Raw genomic sequence first — 18,746 nt, forward strand, 5'->3', positions numbered from 1 at the left:
AAGAAAATAAGACAAACGAAGTACAAAGGAAGCCAAGTTGGACCATAAGGAAAAAGTAGAAAATCCACAGCGGGACCCTGTATTTATTAGGACCACCCACAAAATAGTGAGCAAACTTTCAAGGTCTCCAGATCGCTTTATCGGGCTGGAGGATGAGGGAAGCAAAGCAGGAGGAGTGGGATGGTGGAGAGGGAACATGGCTGGTATTAAAACCATAAAGTCTGCATTGGCTTCAGTCTTGTGACCAAGTGCAGGAAGAGATAAGGAACGTAATGGAGCTGCTGTGCAGGTTGCAGGCTACACCTGGGATTATAAACAAAAACAAAAGAACATCCAGTGTTTCAGCGGCTCACTCCTTATTATTGAAAATGTAAAATCCAGGAATTACATCTGTCTCTAGAGACTGAGACCGGTCTCACATATCACACTAAGCCAAGCCAGGCTCCCAGAGAGGAGAACACAAGCATTTTGCTACACCACCAGCCCCGGCAGTCATTCAGATGATGGGCAGGGAGTTCAACTCTGCTTGGTGAGGGTGTGCAAGCATGTTTGCCACTGTGAATTCACTCGCGCAGCAAAGCCCTGCAGAAAGCAGGCCACTAGACAAGCCCACAGCCTACCGAGCCGTTTCCCCAGATCAAATCCAACGCGTTATCCTTTGGGCCCCATTGCCCCCCAATAGGCAAGCATGCCACTTCCTGTTTTGCACTTTACTGGGCTCCTGGCTGCTCCTCAGCTGTGCTTGGTGGGTATTTGGGAACTAAGTGGTAGCAGACTGTAAGCAGGCAGCAGCTACCCACAAGTGCAACACAAGGTGGTTTTTCCAACCATTCGTGGTAATTAGTAATACTGAGCCCAGCAGCAGCCCTCCTGGAAATGGCACAAGGTTCCTTGCCATTGACCAGTGAACAGGCAGCAACTGAAATCTCTACGTTCCAAAGATGACACCGGGACAGACTTCTATTGTCCAAATTGGCCCACAGTCCTACTGACCCCTGGGGATGCTGAAGGGTTTCTCATTTCCAGCTGCGTAGAGATTCCTGAGTAGATAATGAACATGGAATTGAACAATGCTAAAGGAAACAGGATACTTGTACTCACAAGCCACTTCATCCAAGGCAGTCACCACAAACCACGGAGCCTTCCTCTCAGCCATTTTCCCCCGCAGGGCTGTGATCTTGTCCTTCCAGCTGATCCCTGCATCATGCAATGAAAGCGAGAACTTAATCCGGCCAAATTCTCTAGGGTTAATGTAACAAAGCAGTTCTTTTATCTACACACAGGTGCCGTTTATGCCCAATTCATCTCAGTTGCTTTTAGGGATATTAAATGATGGTTGCGGCCGGACTAGTCTCATCCTTTCCACGCACACAGTACCTCCGCCCAATATGCAATTCAACGGGGAGCCTGTCGAGATTGTCATTTCATTATCAACAACATTCTTACGGCCGTGACTGGGATCCCGCTAACCTGTGTAGTTCAAGCCTAGAGTCATCAAGGGTTTGCAAGGCCGTGGTGGTCGATCTGTCCATATGACATCAATTAGGTTGTCCTTGACAGGCACAAGAGTATGGCCAGCACTATTCAGAACTTTGGACATCCTCTTCCATTGATCTGAGGATGACAGAAAGAGTGACGTAAGAAGGATGCTGCTGTTGAGATTCCCAGCCTGCTAGCTTTCCCTGTGAAGCGACATTGTGTAAGCAGAAAGGTGGGGGATACAGTACACAACTAAACACACGGGTTGGTAACAGAATCATTTATCCACTGCATTTCTTAAAAAGTATTTTATTAAGAACCTCACTATTTGCATTCATGAAATATAAAATCAATAAAAAAAACTGAAGAAAATTGTGTGTGCATGTTCTGTACATTACAACGAGAATTAGGGAACGAGAACTTCTCCTGTTAGGGTCAACTAAACCCTAGACTTTCATCAGAAAACTTTGGACCAGAAACGTATCACATTTCTGACAATTTATCGCTCTCCATTTTCAAAAGTTTTTACGCCTTATGGTTTTGAAGAAGAAACTGGAGATGAATGGTTAGCTTACAAACCACTGTGGGATTGTAGAGGGAAAGTAGTAAAAATATTGCCATTAACCAGATTTGGGGGAAACAGATTCCTGTGACCTTCTTCAAATTCCCAACCGAAAAGTTTGCTAGATTCATTTGCAGCTGAAACTGGATAGGGCAACCAATCCACCTCCTTCTTGAATAATCAGGATATCTCACTGCCTCCTTGGAAAAACATCAGCCTCCCTACCCCCAACTACCTTGCTGCAAAGAAAGGGTTTAAGGACAAGTTCAACTACCCTGGTTAGAGCCAACCCCTTGATGCTGCGTGGTGAAGCAGCACGGGTCAGGAGAATCTAACCATTTACACAAATCAGAAGGCATTTAAGGGCAAACTAACCTGCTGGAATGATGAAAGGGTCTACTCCAACTTTGGAACCCTCGGGGAGAACACTCACAAGCCAGTCCTCCTGCGCGGGAGTGTTCTTCAGACCTGAAGACAAGAAAGAATTCAAGAGAGATTGCAAAGTTTAACGAAAAGGAACACAAGCATGGAGACCTTGATCACAAGACCAGGGAGCAGTAAACCTCAACACAGCGGTTTATAACCAAATTTAAGTGCAGAAATGCATACCCAAACCCCAAGTAAGACTGCAGTGCCAGAGATGGAATTAGCACCAGCGGTGGGGAACCCCAGCCCACCAGGCCTCCCTATTTGGCCAGAATGCAATTTTGGCCAAGCCACACACCTCTTGGGCAGCTAAAGGCTAAAAAATGATTTCTTTTCTTCACTGCTCACTTCCGTCTGTGGCCCCCTAGCCTTGTGCTGCGGCCCCACATTCACACGATTTTCACCTGTGGCCCCCTTGGAATATCCTAGACCCCCCCCCCAGGAGCCATATGGCACCCAGTTGGGAAACACTGCAATAGAGCCCTGCCCGTGGCTTTTTGAAAGCCTTGCCAATCGGCTGATGAGCTGTGATTACACAGAGCTGTGCAAGGCTCTTTGAAGTTGCAGCCGTCGACTAATTGTCAGGACTTCAAAGTGCTGCACACATAATTGCAATACAGGTTACCGACAGGTGGTTAGTGCCCTCTCCCCTGTCAAACTTGCCCTGTGAGGGAGATAAGGACCCAGCACACAGGTCAGATCTACTTCCCCATGCCTGGAATACCCAATAGTATTTTGGGGAAACAAACCATGTGTAAATCCCAAGGAACAGATACTCCAAAACCATGACCCCTCACCAACCTTTATCATAGAAGCCCTCTGCTCCCAAAACAAACCCCATTTATGGATTCCTTTCCATACTCCTAAAAACACTCCAGACTTGGAGCTTGGAGCACTGTGATACAGTGCAGTGTGGCCCAGAATGTTGCCCCTTTAATAACTCAGTTTGTTCCCTACTATTTGCCCTGGGAAATGATATGAGCAATCAGCTTCAGAGAACAATTGAGTCAGAACCCTGGGCTAGATGGACCAGTGTTGCCTACAGCACCTAGGAGATATCAGAACTTTTCCATTTCTGCCAACCGATACCCTTGAACCTGAAGCCTTCTGCACGCAAACCATGCGCTCCTCACACTGAAGCATGGTTCCTTTCAGCTATAGCTACTGCTAGCCCCAAGAGCAAAGCACCTAGGAGGCAGCCAAACAGTGCTCCCTTCCTTTCCCTGCCTGCCTCCACTGATTTGAGTACTACTGAAAAGAGAAGTGGTGCCCATGCAAGCTCTTTCCTTCTCCTATCTCCCTTCCCTCATCAGCCTTTGTTCTCACTAAGGTCAGAAAGCACTGCAGTTGCTAAGCAACCAAGGGATGGGCCGAGGAACAACAAGTTGCAAATACTGGCAACAAGTTCAGCAATAAAGAAGGAACTGGTATGTTCAAGAAGCCCAATGGTGAAAGGGGGGTCAACACAAGGAGGAGAATGGGGAATGCTGGACTAGTCAGAAATTCTGATGTCTTATCTTAGTGCCTCCATTGGGGAAGCTGAAACCATCTCTGTGGTTCAGGGTACCCTGAACGTTGCAACATTTTAATGTCATGCCTCTCACACACACAGTTTCTGTTCCTCAATCTTTCCCCTACACGCCCATATAAATAACAGCAATTCAGTACAATTTCCATAGCTAGAATTATGCCCCAAAAAATTTACAAAAGTTTTCTTAATTTTGAGTTACATGTCCAGATATTAAATGCAGACTTTCTGCAAGCACAGTATGGCTCTTTACTGTGGCATTTGGAAAGCTGGGTGCCCAATTCACAGGCCCTCAGCTGCACCTTCAAGCCAGCCTGGAAGTAATCAGACCTATCACAAAATGAAGAGGTCACTAGGGGGCAAGGTCACATCACCTTTATCGCCTGTGCTCAGCAGCTGTCAATCACTCAGGCTGCATTCAAGCAAACGCCATTATATTCTTCTCATAGGGTTGGTACAGGAAGCTGCAACTCGCTTTTATACCATTCACACAAGAAATGCTATTGTATTTTTCCAGAGAACACTCACACTTGGTGAAGGGTACAGCCTAACAACTAGGATTTGCTTGCTTGCTTTCTGCCTGCAAATAACCGCTGACTTTGGGCAGATCTACTAGGAAGGGAAAGCAAGAGGCCCTGCTCCTGTAACATGTTCAAGAAAACGTTCTTTTCTCCATGTAACAACAGGGACAAGGGAACGTTAATGGGTTAAGAAGCACAACCAAAGGAACCGTGGAGGAGACCTAAAGCAAAGCACTAGTTTGGGCTCTCACACACCCATCATCATGAGTGTCCAGTTGGTATCCATTTGCTCAGCAGCTTGGAGAAAGTAGCGTCCGTCGGTCCACATGGCAGCATCTTGTGCTGTTATTATGGCGGTTCCTGAGAAAGAGTGAAGAAGGGAGAGGCGGTCATATATTATACACACACACACGGCCAGTGGTGCCAGTTGAATAAATGAAGGGAAATAAAACAATCGAACTTAAATTAAGTTTGTTCCGAAGCATCTGAAATTCAGGCCAGAACAGTAGAGTTTACCTTGAGAAGGCCTGAGCTAAAATACTCACTTCCTGGGACATAAACCATAGTTAGGCTGCTGACACCTGGACTTGGCTGTTTTACAGTAAGGGGTAAACAAAGCCACACAGAATGGCTGGCTTGACAATGCTTGCAATGCATATATATCACGCACGCAGCTTGAAATAGAACCTGCATCTCATAGCTGCAGTTTAATGCGTGTTACCACAGGACATGCTGCTATACAGAACACACTGTCCCTATGAAAGATAAACAAGGCTTTTCCCGCCCATTAGCCGAATTTCAATGCCCAGAGATTTCAGATGCAGAAAAAAATGTTTTTTAAGAAGATTGAACTTGGCTAACCAACACTGTTTACCGCTTAATCCCCCAATCTGCCAAACTACAAGCAAATCTGTTTCCACTGGCTTCGCAGAGGGAAAAAGAAAGGCAAGCTGCGATCACTGTATGAAACAGTTAACAGGATTTTTCACTTTATTGAAGGGTCATCTGGGGGTCGGCAAAAGCTCATTACTACATGGGTATTACGTCACCATTCCAGCTGGTGTCAATGCTGAAAGGGGAAGGGACAAGTCAAACTTTTCCTTCGTGTTTTTCTTTCAGCCCAGCACGCAAACTGCAAAGCACAACAGTTTTTCCAGAAGTGAGCTGAGCCAACTCTCTCCACCCCACCCCTACGCACATACCAAAGTTCAGCAGCAACATTGCTATGGACTTATCTGCCCAGAGCAGGTAATATGGAATATATACCAAGTCTGCCTTAAATGTGGTGGAGAGAACAGTTTATGCTGCATGGTAGGGACTGATTTCTTCCCCTCAAAAAGTTACACACAACAGCAGCCAGGTTTGGACCAGTCTCTACTCCTCTCTAGTATATAAAAGCATCAGGAAACAGACGCTGACATCACCTTCCCCATTTCATTTTTAATTTATACGACAAAGGCCACTATGATCAAGGCTGCAATCCTACACACCAGGGGTAGAGAACATAAAGCCTTGTGTCCCTGCCTTGCTCCCAGAACCCTCTTCAGACCACACCCTATATCCCTATGCCACACCTCTCTCTGCTCCCGATTCACCCCGCAAGTGTTGTATATGTGTGTTGTATTTTGTGAGTCAGGATGTGCTTTGGCAAGAGGAAGGAAGAAGAGAGAATGGAGCTGACTCTAATGGTGTTTCAAAATGAGCTGCTATGTTGATGTTTTTAGGAATGCTATTGTTTTATTGCATTGTATTATATTGCAGTTTCGGTGTTGGGTTATCAATACATCTTGAATGCATTTTGTAAACCACTTAGAGATTGTCTTAAGCGGTGGGTGTATCAAGACATTTTGCAAATTACACAGAGATTATTAAACAGCCATATCCAGACTGGATGTAAAATAACAGCAACAACCATACAGCACTTTAGCTTTAGAGGAAGTTGGAGAGATTCATGTTCTGGCCCGTGAACCTCAGAGGAGGAGCTTGGCATTCAAAGCTGAAGAACTGTCAAATGTGATGGGGTCAAGCATAGTTCTGGGAACATACCTGCTGAGCCATCAAACCCGCAGATGAACTGTCTTCGGCAATCACAAGGCGCACTGTACTCACTCTAGAAATGAATAGTGAAAAGAAAAAGGGGAAAGTGAGCCTAATGATGCACAACAGCAGAAAGAGGCACCAAGAGCAGCAGAACAAGCTCCCTGAGTTAGCTGTGCTCCCCTATCAGGTGCTCTTCAGATGCAAAGAAATACTTAAAAATCTGAACAAGCTCATCCACTGCACAGCTGTGCCAGCTGCGGCTGGTGAAAATCCCAAACATCACACGGGCACCAGGCTGGGGAAGGCTGCCTTCATATAATTATTCCGCTGAGACATTTAAACCTCCATGTTTATTCTTCATTTGTTTACTTCAGCTCTGCAGTACTTTTTCCTCCGACATTTCTCCCAGCGCTCATGTTTATTTCACTCTTGACCACACCACTGTCCAGCCAAACAAGTCAGGCCTTTGATGTGGCAACACAAGCGGAAGAAACGCCCCCAATATCTTCTGATCCTGGAAGCTGTAATAGACGATATGCCTCAAATCTGTAACCTTTGCTTTATTTTACTGGCATCCTCTAACTGGATTTTATGAGAAGTACTCAAAAATGGGTGTCTGCGTAAAATCTCCTCGTTAATAATTTCACCCACTGACAACAAGCTGTTCTGGCCTTGATCATAAGCTCAAAGCAAAGAAGCCTAGAAGTCTCCACTGCCGGCATGTACCCCATGCAATTCAGAACTTAATTTGCTAAGGCAGAATCTACTTTTTCTAAAACTATGAGAAAGGTAGCTTTTCAGCTCTGGTGTTCACAGACTAGTGCAGTCACAATACCAGCTCCATGCAAACAGTGGTTTGCAAACTGAGGCAGCCTAGGGAATGCATCCTTCCTACTCTTCCTATTTTCCATTTTCTTGTTGGCCTGAATCATGGTTTTCGGTGATATTTTTATCAATGCTAATCATGTTTCAACCTAGCCAGGTACCCTTCAACCGAGGTTTACAAGTGCATCAAACCCTGAATCCAATGGAACCTCTGGTTAGAATTAACCACGGCTAACCACCGTCAGCTTCCTTCCAGCTCCACAAATAATATATGAAATTAAGTATATATGCTTACTTTGCACAAGATAACTTTGACGCTGTGAAATGGTAGGCAGCCCTACCACCACCCCCACTTGAAGCCTTGCTAAGGAACACTGGTAGAAAATCAGTCAGGCAGTTCATTCCCCCCCCCCAAATTCATTATTACATTTTTATCACACCTTTCCTTTAAGAAGTTTTAGGGAGACATGCATTGCCAGCCCCACCCTTTTATCCTCCCAACAACTCTGCGAGGTAGGGTAGATTAATAGATTGCGAGATCTCCCAGTGAGTTTCGTGACCAAGTGGGGTTTTGAACCCAGGACTCCTTGGTCACTCTGTCTACTTCAGCACGCATGTACTTGTGTCCTGAGAATCAAGGCTTTCAACCATGTACATGGGGGGACATGGTTTTGCTGAAGTCATGGTATGCAGCAAATCTAGTCGATACAAAATAAGGAGGGGTGGGTTTCTTCCTGTCCATTCAGCTCTCTGAACAGAACAGAATAAACCTGATAAACTTGCCCAGCAGGAAAAGCATAATGCGAGGTCTTTGCATTACTGCATTCCCTAAAGCGACACAAAGAAATAAAGAATCTTGCAGGTCATATTCCAAGATCCACAGGAACATATTAAAAGTCTCACAAGTGTAACCAGAGCTACAGAGCAGCAGGCTCAGGCAGGAAAAGAAGCACCTGTAGCAGCTGCAAAAAAATAAAAATAAAACCCCCTTGCCTGCAGCAACTTGAGAGCAGAATAGCTGTGTGCGTGTTTGGTTTGCTTGCTTTATTAGATGAAGAACACTGCGCACTGGCAGCTGGAGGCAGTGTTCTCTGCATACAGCATAAAACGTGGACAATGGAGTAGCCATTCATCCTGGAGCAGGGCTTTCCACGTGGCTGCCCCCCTTTTGCCCCACTACCTGCACCTTCCGGAAACAACAGAAGATATTTTTTGTTCCCAGTCAAAGAAATGGGTCTTAACCATGAGTGTCTGCTTTCCTAGGGTTTCAGTCTTGTTTTAAATGTACCGTATTTTTCCCTCTATTACACGCAGATTTTTTCTCCTAAAAAGTAAGGGGAAATGTCTGTGCGTGTTATAGAGCGAATGTGTGGTCCCTGGAGCTGACAAGCGCGAGTGAATGCAAAAATCAGGCAAATATCAAATCGTCCGGAGAAGGGAGGAAAGAGGAAGCTGCTGCTTTCCTGCATTCTGCCTCAGGGTCTTACTGCCCACCGGCTTCTGTTTCCTTACTGTGTTTGCTCAAACGGAACAAAGAGCAGAGAAAACCCCTCCCCTCCAGGCAAGCAGAGTGGAAAGCTCCTCTCCGTGCGTCTGGGACTCGAAGGCAACATGCAGGTTGGGGGGGGGGGGAGAGAGAGAGAGCTGGCTGGCTTGTGGGGGGGGGACTTTTGCCTTCCTTTCCTCCCTCCGGTAAAACCCCTCTCCTGCATTCTTAGCCAGCTGCTTCTCTGCACACCCCTCTCCTTGTCGCTTCTATGTTTTTCCTTCCCTCCCTACTTAAAACGTGGTTCCAATCACGGATCCACATGGATCCTCAGGATCTTTGCATTGAGTCACCCCAAATTCACCATCAGATCACATAGCAATGATCTGATGCAAAAACAGGGCTGCAATGCTGCAAAAACATGGTTACAAAGCACGGATCCACATGGATCCTCAGGATCTTTGCATTGGGTCACCCCAAATTCACCATCAGATCACATAGCATGTCCATGGCTACAGCCTGCACCAAAAAAATCATGCACCCACTGTTTCCTGGGGCTGCAATGGTGCAAAAACGTGGTTACAAAGCATGGATCCACATGGATCCTCAGGATCTTTGCATTGGGTCACCCCAAATTCACCATCAGATCACATAGCATGTCCATGGCTACAGCCTGCATCAAAAAAATCACGCACCCACTGTTGCCTGGGGCTGCAATGGTGCAAAAACGTGGTTACAAAGCATGGATCCACATGGATCCTCAGGATCTTTGCATTGGGCTACCCCAAACTCACCGTCAAATCACATGTCTGTGGCCGCAGCATGAAGCACAAAAATGATACATCCACTGTTTCATTCAGAATTTTTTTTTCTTGTTTTCCTCCTCTAAAAACTATGTGCGTGTTATGGTCAGGTGCGTGTTATCGAGCGAAAAATACGGTATTTAAATGTTTAATAATCTCATATGTAAATTGCCTTAAGACGGCTGTTCAGAAGGTGATTAATAAATGGATGATAGTAGCTGCTGGGGGACAGGAATCTTACTGTGTTCCCAGCCTATTTGTGGGCTCCCATAAGCATTCCCACTGTGAGAATAGAACACTGGACCTTTTCACAGTGTGCATCACCTTGATATAGGTTTAGGATATGGTGGCATAGAATAGGGATACCTCTACATATTAAACACGCTGGGCTAAAGAAACTTAATCTTTAGCTCTTGGCTAAAGCTCTTGGAGCACGGGGGAGGGAAGAATTCTACCGACAGAAGACAATTCTGCTGAACCCATACCTGGTGTGCATCTCCGGAGGGTACAATGTAGGCTTGGATCGGTTCTGGAACATATTTGGAGTTTCTCATTGCTTGTCGAAGCAGATGAAGCAGCTCTGTAGTCTTCTTGGGAGCCATATTCCTATTTGGAATTATATATATATTTTAAAAAGTCTGAGTCCTGTGGATTTCATACCTAAATATTTCAAATATGTAAAAGAAACCCCATGGTTTCCAACCAGAACTTGCAAGTGAACTCTCTTTCCCCTCCCTCCCTCCCTCCCTCCCTCCCTCCCTCCCTTTCTTCTCCCACAGTCAACTTTACTGTAGTACAGTTTGACCCCCACCCGCACTCGGCCAACTTCCAGGACCCTGCATTTGTAATGATGAATCTCTTGGCAATGGATGCCTCATGAGTGGCAGATTGGAGGAAGTACTGTGCATGGGAAACTTTAGGAAACGAAGCACAACAGATGCTCTGAGGCATGTGAGAAGGGCAAGGACATCAAACAGGAAGGAAGCAATTCACAAGCTGCTGCTGCTGCTCTCAGTTGTGGGGAATGTTCCTAGAGCTTCTCACTGCTTCCTATGTGCCATCGTATAATAGTTTACTGCCAAGGACAGTCAGTAGGTTCCACAATCCTTCCTTTCTCAGTAACACGTTTCCCAAGGGAAAGAAAATGTTTCATTTTTCCAAGTTTGGATCTGGCAGCCCTATCCTTGCAACTTTCCATGTCTCCTTCCCAAAATCCAAGAAAGTGTGGTGTAGTGGTTAGTATCTTGGGCTACGATGTGGGGAACTGGCAGTTCAAATCCCCGACCAGCCATGAACCTTTGGTCAGCCACTATCTCTCAACCAAACCTCCTTTACAGGATTGTTGTGATGATAAAATGGGGAGGGGGAAAACATGTGCACTGCCCTGCGGTTCCGTGGAGGAAAGGCAAGATATAAACAAAATAAATAGAGAAATAAGAAACATGGCTTGTTGGGGGAGTGTATTTAGATAAGACGAGCTTAATAATATTCTTTGGGCAATTCATGTCTCACAGAATCCCCAGAGCTACCATCTTACTGGAAGATATGTCTATATTTTTATTAATTTTTATAAAATTCACACCCTGCCTCTCATCAAAGATGATCTGGCAGGTGTAAAACCCGTTCTTTCTAGTTATCATTATCATTTATTTATATGCCACTTAATGCCAAAACAGTCTTGGGTTGGTTATCCCAGAAAGCAGCACACGCTGATCATCTCTATCCCAGATTACAATTCAGGATTACAACTCTTTTTGGCACCATTTGTGCATTCCCAAATGACTTCATTACCCAGAAGACTGAGGTTATTTTGGACTATTCCAGTGCTGGTGGAATAGTCACTATACAAAATCATGCAGGTCCATCTGCAGATTAACCTGGGCTCACATCTACATTATTAATTTGGCACTCACAAAGAACAGTGGGTGCTCATTCAGATATGTCAATTAACATCTGAAATGGGGGAAAGGGGAAACTGGCATATACAATAAGCAACTTCACACTGGAATTGGCCCTGAATCAGCTGCTACTGACTCACTAATATTCATTCAGCACGACACAGAAGCTACAAGATCATACTTCTAATTAGGAACATACCATCTGGTCAGGGCGGGTAACCATTTTCCAAAAGGCACCAAGATTCTATCTTTGGAAGAGCTATTCTGCGGAACAATGTTCAGTGAGTGCAGGGTTGTTTTTTATTCCAACATTGTGATGGGGGCGGGGTGAACTGTGCCAGAGGAAATTTGTTTTTCTTTACACCACTTAAAGAAACTGGAGCTCTTTTGGAATAAGATCAACCACACTGTAGCCTACTACCATATCACCAATTTACTGAATCCCTCCATGGGGATTCTATTGGAACTTGCAGCTTGCCTTGGCGTGAGGGCATGAAGCTATTGCTGATTGACGATGATGGGTGGTGCCCATCGGGATCCATAGGACAGAAAACAGAGAGGCCATCAGTCAATGGCGAGTAGAGCCAACTAATTCTAGTTTTACCCCCTTTTTTTCCCTGCTGAGTTCTACAAAGGCCGATTGAGGGGGAGGAGCTGGCATAAGAACAGCCTGCTGGATCAGGCCAATGGTCCATTTAGTCCAGCCTCCTATACTCACAGTAGCCGTCCAGATGCCAGAAGGATCTGAGAACAAGAGCACTCTCCCCTCCTACAGTTTCCAACCAGAGCATAGCCATCACGGCCTAGCAGCCATTGGTAGCCCTATCCTCCATGAATTTGTCCAGTCCTCTTTTAAAGCTATCTAAGTTGGCGGCCATCACTGCCTCTTAGGGAAGAGTGAGTTGCAAAGTTTAACTATGCACTGTGCAAAGTGCTTTCTTTTATCAGTCCTGAACCTTCCAACATTCAGCCTCATTGGATGTCAGCAAGTTCTAGCGTTGTGAGAGAGGGAGGAAAACTTTTCCCTATCTACTTCCTCTGTGCCGTGCATAAATGTATGAACATCTATCATGTCTCCTCCTGCCTGCCTTTTCTCTAAACGAAGAAGAAGAGTTTGGATTTGATATCCCGCTTTATCACTACCCGAAGGCGTCTCAAAGCAGCTAACAATCTCCTTTCCCTTCCTCCCCCACAACAAACACTCTGTGAGGTGAGTGGGGCTGAGAGACTTCAAGAAGTGTGACTGGCCCAAGGTCACCCAGCAGCTGCATGTGGAGGAGCAGAGACGCGAACCCGGTTCACCAGATTACGAGTCTACCACTCTTAACCACTACACCACACTGTAGTCACAAAGGCCGCATCCTTTCCCCACAGGAGAGTCACTTTATCATTTTGGATGCCTTTCCTTTACTCTTTCCAACTGCACAATATTCTTTTTGTGGTGAGGACAATATCCTTTTTGAGGACAGGGCGTAGTGCCCCCACCCCCACCCTGGGCTGCTTGTAATAAGGAAGTGGGACTGCTGAGGACACAGCGAGGTGGGATGAGGCAGTGTCTCATTTGCCCTAATGGACCGGCCTCCTCTGTCGATAGAAATTCAATAACAGATGGCCTTGCCTGCATGTCACCAGGCCACCATCTTCCATGGCCATTGATTAGCCACTAAAATAGAAAGGGCCTTCAGCAGCCAAAGCCCAGTATTAAAAATGGGGTATGCTTGCTGCATGCTAACTAACCCTCAGCAAGAGTACGGCACGTGGCCAATAAATGTGACTGAAGTGCAGTTGTGAAGCAAAAATCAGACCAAGGCATTTAACTTCAATTGTCCAACCAGAAAGGAGGATTTGGGATCAAAAGGCAATGACATACTCCAAAATTGCGAACTTGACACAGCAAGAATTAAAACAACTTGGGTAACGCATGACAGTAGCTTTTTGAAAAAAAAATAGTTCAGGAGTGCACACAAGTAACAAATTTGCTCTCATTAGCCCACTTTTGTGGGTATTTTTTAAAGCACATCTGCTTTTGGGAGGAAAGGTATCCCATTAAAAATCAAGTGTAAGTACCATGAGGCTGGACCTAGTTCCTGTGCTAATGCATTCACAGTTGCAACGCTTCAAAAATGTCACAAGCATTTCTCCAGTGTGGTTCGCTTTTGAGGGCCAAACTGCATGTGACATTGGGAGACCTGTAATCAGATCTCCTGTGTTTTTCCCAAAGGTAAAAGTAGCTGCATGGGGGGGGCTGAATTGGACAGAAAGCAGGACTAGGAGAAGGGGTTAACCCTCCCCCCAAAGACACACATCTCTTTTCTAACCTAAACTTCTGACCCTTGAAAAGCTATGGTGCAAAAGCTAATAATAATTAAGCAAAAGCAACAGGGTTCTGTCTTGGGCCCGGTCTTATTCAACATCTTTATCAACGACTTGGATGATGGACTCAAGGGCATCCTGATCAAATTTGCAGATGACACCAAACTGGGAGGGGTGGCTAACACCCCAGAGGACAGGATCACACTTCAAAACGACCTTGACAGATTAGAGAACTGGGCCAAAACAAACAAGATGAATTTTAACAGGGAGAAATGTAAAGTATTGCACTTGGGCAAAAAAAATGAGAGGCACAAATACAAGATGGGTGACACCTGGCTTGAGAGCAGTACATGTGAAAAGGATCTAGGAGTCTTGGTTGACCACAAACTTGACATGAGCCAACAGTGTGACGCGGCAGCTAAAAAAGCCAATGCAATTCTGGGCTGCATCAATAGGAGTATAGCATCTAGATCAAGGGAAGTAATAGTGCCACTGTATTCTGCTCTGGTCAGACCTCACCTGGAGTACTGTGTCCAGTTCTGGGCACCACAGTTCAAGAAGGACACTGACAAACTGGAACGTGTCCAGAGGAGGGCAACCAAAATGGTCAAAGGCCTGGAAACGATGCCTTATGAGGAACGGCTAAGGGAGCTGGGCATGTTTAGCCTGGAGAAGAGGAGGTTAAGGGGTGATATGTTAGCCATGTTCAAATATATAAAAGGATGTCACACAGAGGAGGGAGAAAGGTTGTTTTCTGCTGCTCCAGAGAAGCGGACACGGAGCAATGGATCCAAACTACAAGAAAGAAGATTCCACCTAAACATTAGAAAGAACTTCCTGACAGTAAGAGCTGTTCGACAGTGGAATTTGCTGCCAAGGAGTGTGGTGGAGTCTCCTTCTTTGGAGGTCTTTAAGCAGAGGCTTGACAACCATATGTGAGGAGTGCTCTAATGGTGTTTCCTGCTTGGCAGGGGGTTGGACTCGATGGCCCTTGTGGTCTCTTCCAACTCTATGATTCTATGATTCTAAATTGTCGCTCCAACACTGTAATGAAAATATTGCCAGGGTAAGTGTGCATATTGTCTCCCACAGGGCAAACAGCAGCTAGCTTTAGATGAGGCAGTTCTGATCAGGAAAATTCCCTGCCTCGCCAGCACTGTTTTCCCAATCCAATGCTTTCCTCTTTCCACCCCCGCCCCAGCTGCTTTTAACAGTGTGTGTCATGTCACACATTTAGTTTATTCCTAGCCCACTTGTCTGTAAAATATCTTTATGAGACAGGTCACTGTCTCAGAACTTCCTGAAGAGCCTCTGGTGGCCTGTCTGGCCAATACTGTACTATTATTCATACTGTCCTAAACCAGCTCCTTATATCCTTATTGCCAAGACAAAATTCTACTGCCAAAGCCCCCCTTAATACCCCAGTTTAAAAAAAAAAAAACCTACAGCAATGAGGACTAGAAGGTTTATATTTCTAAAACAGTTAGATTCCTCACAGGGTTCCTCACAGCCTGCAAATCACTCTCTCACTTTAGATCTGCCCAGTTCCACAAGTCCTCACTTATGTTTCCCTATATTAGCTTCCCTCTTAAAGAAATCAGTCTTAAGGAAACAAGTCCTTCAGAACTCAAGGGAATGTATCTCACAATATTAAGCTGTTTTGCTCTCTTTTTTTCTAAATAAAGAAACAGAGAACTAAGCAGTAACAATTTTACTTTTTCCATGGATAGCTAAGTACATTTTGGTTTTGTTTTAAAAAAGAAACTTGTTCATTCTCATTTTATCTGTGTTGTGTGCCTCATTCCTGACTTGAGAAGACCAGACCTTCAAACTGTGTGTCCATAAGATCTTTGGCACAGTCCTACTCTAGCAAAACAGAAGGGGGGGCTGCTCTTCTTCTCCTCCCTTCCATTTTCCTTGGGTGGTCATTTATCCAATTTCACTAGATTCCCAATGGTGCCATTTACCTCCATCACTTTGACAACACTAAATTATAGGCAAGGAGTAAGTTTTAATTCTTTCCCTGCTATCATCTGCGCCTGTGGTATTCAAAGACAAACAAGCTGGAATTAAACGACATTTTCTCATCAGTGTAAAATACCGCCTCAGTTTAAAGGACAGAACCACAGTTTATACATGCCCCCCCCAAAAAAATACCTGTCCTGGTTAGTCCTTCCTTGGAATCCTGGGTTCCCCAGCTTTGGACAGCACAAACACTATTCAGCTCCTTCCTTGCTCTTCATTGACTCAGCAGTGCCTGACAAAGCAAAGGGCAAAACTTCAAAGGTTCAGAGACTTTTTGCCACAATAACCCTTCTCTTCCCTCAATGGTTAATCTCAAGCAGCGATCCCTGCAGGGATAGGATTGTTCTAGTTGCAGTTCACAACACCAGAACAGAAAGCATTGTGCCATAGTGGAGAGGAGAGGGCTGCAATTAGATCTGGGCTCAAACCAGTCAGCTGGCTCAAGGCCCCGTGAAACTTGATGATTTTTATCATAATCATCATCATTAAACTCCAGCAGGCTCCAGGGTGGGTTACCACAATTTACAATTTGAAACTCAAAACAGATCACAACCAGAGGATTAGGGTGGGCCCTTTAATCACACAAGTCGGGGGTCAAAAGCCAGGGTAAAGAAAGGAAAGTCGTATAGCGAAGAAGCCAGGCACACCTCTGTGGGAAAGGAATTCCACAATTTAGCGGCTGCCACAGAGGATACCAGGCCATCACACACACACACCCAAACTTCTGAGGGAGATAGAACTCCCAAGAGGGACGCCCCTTCCTCAAAGAGCTGCTGTGAAGATACACAAGATGGTTCCATTTATGTTACTCTGAACTGCTTGGTAAAAAGGTAAAGGGACCCCCGACCATTAGGTCCAGTCGCGGATGACTCTGAGGTTGCGGTGCTCATCTCGTTTTATTGACCGAGGGAGCTGGCGTACAGCTTCCAGGTCATGTGGCCAGCATGACTAAGCCGCTTCTGGCAAACCAGAGCAGCACACGGAAACGCCGTTTACCTTCCCACCAGAGCGGTACCTATTTATCTACTTGCACTTTGACGTGCTTTCAGACTGCTAGGTTGGTGGATGGATCCAAATTGTGATAAATGTCAGCAAGGTCCAGGCCATATGTAATCAGTTTAGACTTTAATTCTGGAACGGCTACAGATTAGAAAACATAATGGGGGATGGCAACACTTGCAAGGAGGACAAAGTACATTGTAGTTGTGTGCACATATGTGAGCTGTTGGGGGCGGGCAGGGGTACAAGAAGTTGCTCATTCAGTTACAGGAGCATGTACCAACAAGCGCTGACCTGGCGTTCTGTCTGTAGGAAGAACTTCAAAAAAGAAAGGAGTCATTTCTCAGGGGCAGAATTTGCACCCAGGGCTCTCACACCATAACCACATTTAAATGGCTACAAAGAACACATTTTTTCTGCAATATACTTCTTTCCTTTTTTTTGTTTCTTTATCAGGCCTTTCCTCCAAGCGGCTCAGGAAGACTTACAAGGGCCTCCCCACAAAAGTAACACCCTCAAAGGAAGGTGCCTTGGTTAAAAGACTGGGTCACCCAGCTCAGTAATGTCTTCATCCTGAGTTGCAGTGACTCTGCAGAGGCTTGGGCAGGACTTTCCCTCCAGGCCTGATGTCTTCTGTATGTCAGGCACATCCTCTATCATTGAGCTACACCTCTTTGTCCTGTCGTGCAAGTTAGGCTGAGGAAGTAGCTGGCACACAACCACCCCGGGAGTTTTGCAAGACTTGAACCTGGATCTCTCCAGTCTTAGTCCAGTGCTCTAACCATTATGCCACATAGGCTAACTAAGCTAAAATAGCAGTGCGCCTGTTTAATTTGTGTGCCCTGCTTTTTTATTAAAAACCATCAAAGCTATTTTCAACAAGAATATAACTAATCAAACCAAAATAATAATAATGGCTTGATTATTTATATTCTTAATTGTTAGGGGTTTCCTGCCTTGTGGGTGGGGTTGGACTAGATGATCTTCATGGTCCCTTCCAACTCTACAATTCTACTAGTCTACCAAATCAAATAGAATAAATAGTAGCTAAAAATAGCCCTACACACTAATATTATTTCTGTATTTTATTTATTTATCTACCTATCTACCGCCTTTGTATACCTGCAATGAAATGTAACATACTAAATGGGGTGGAAGGGAGGCCTATAAATGAGTAATAACAGAAATAAGGTTCAAAAGACACACACGCCACAAAAAGCAGATTTTTTTTTTCTGGTGACATCTTCAGGAGCTGGTGAAATGAGCTCTCTGTTCATAGCTTCTCCTCTTCCACCTTCCTTCAGGGTGCACTGAGGGTCTTTAAGTAGCCCCTGGGAAAATAAGTTCTCCACAAAATATGCAGAGTATGTAAAATAGCTTATTTATGAAACTGTTACTATGGCTACTACATGGGCATGCAGGAAATGGGTCCCCAGGACTGTACATTAGAGAGTTCTGCCATTAAGACACGTTCTGGCCTACATAAGCAACTTACAGTCCAACCATACATGCTTCTTCAGAAATAAATCCCACTAAGTTCAATATGTTTCAATAGGCAGGTGTTCACAGGATTTTAGCTTGAGGCATAAAGCTTTTCATCGAACAACCTGCCTTTTGCAGGTTCGCTACTTCAGGGAACTCTGTGAAGTACCTGGCGCCCTGAGTTTAGAAGTGCTGACTTCATACAAGCCAAGTGTTGTTTTTTCTTGTTAGAAGACTAGTTAAGGAATACTAAACCAACGCTAGAATACAATGTGTTGTCAGTATGTCTAAAATTCTGTTTGCCTCTCAGGTGCATGCACACCTGAAATCTTGCATTATAACCTTGACAGAACAGCTTC

At 45.1% G+C, this 18,746-nt stretch overlaps 1 protein-coding gene across 1 annotated transcript in view; it reads right to left on the reverse strand.

The window, feature by feature from the left end:
• XPNPEP1 (X-prolyl aminopeptidase 1) overlaps positions 1-18,746 on the reverse strand; it is a 35,970-nt gene that overhangs the window by 16,385 nt on the left and 839 nt on the right. The window contains exons 2-8 of the mRNA XM_083616639.1: positions 16,039-16,138; positions 10,156-10,276; positions 6,563-6,626; positions 4,772-4,876; positions 2,417-2,509; positions 1,471-1,614; positions 1,102-1,197 (exon numbers count right to left, since the gene is read on the reverse strand). Of these exons, the coding sequence (XP_083472765.1) occupies positions 1,102-1,197; positions 1,471-1,614; positions 2,417-2,509; positions 4,772-4,876; positions 6,563-6,626; positions 10,156-10,272 (619 nt within the window). The 5' untranslated portion in view covers positions 10,273-10,276; positions 16,039-16,138. The remainder of the gene's footprint in view (positions 1-1,101; positions 1,198-1,470; positions 1,615-2,416; positions 2,510-4,771; positions 4,877-6,562; positions 6,627-10,155; positions 10,277-16,038; positions 16,139-18,746) is intronic.

Source organism: Podarcis filfolensis (assembly GCF_964270895.1).
Source record: "Podarcis filfolensis genome assembly, chromosome: 5".
NCBI lineage: Eukaryota > Metazoa > Chordata > Lepidosauria > Squamata > Lacertidae > Podarcis > Podarcis filfolensis.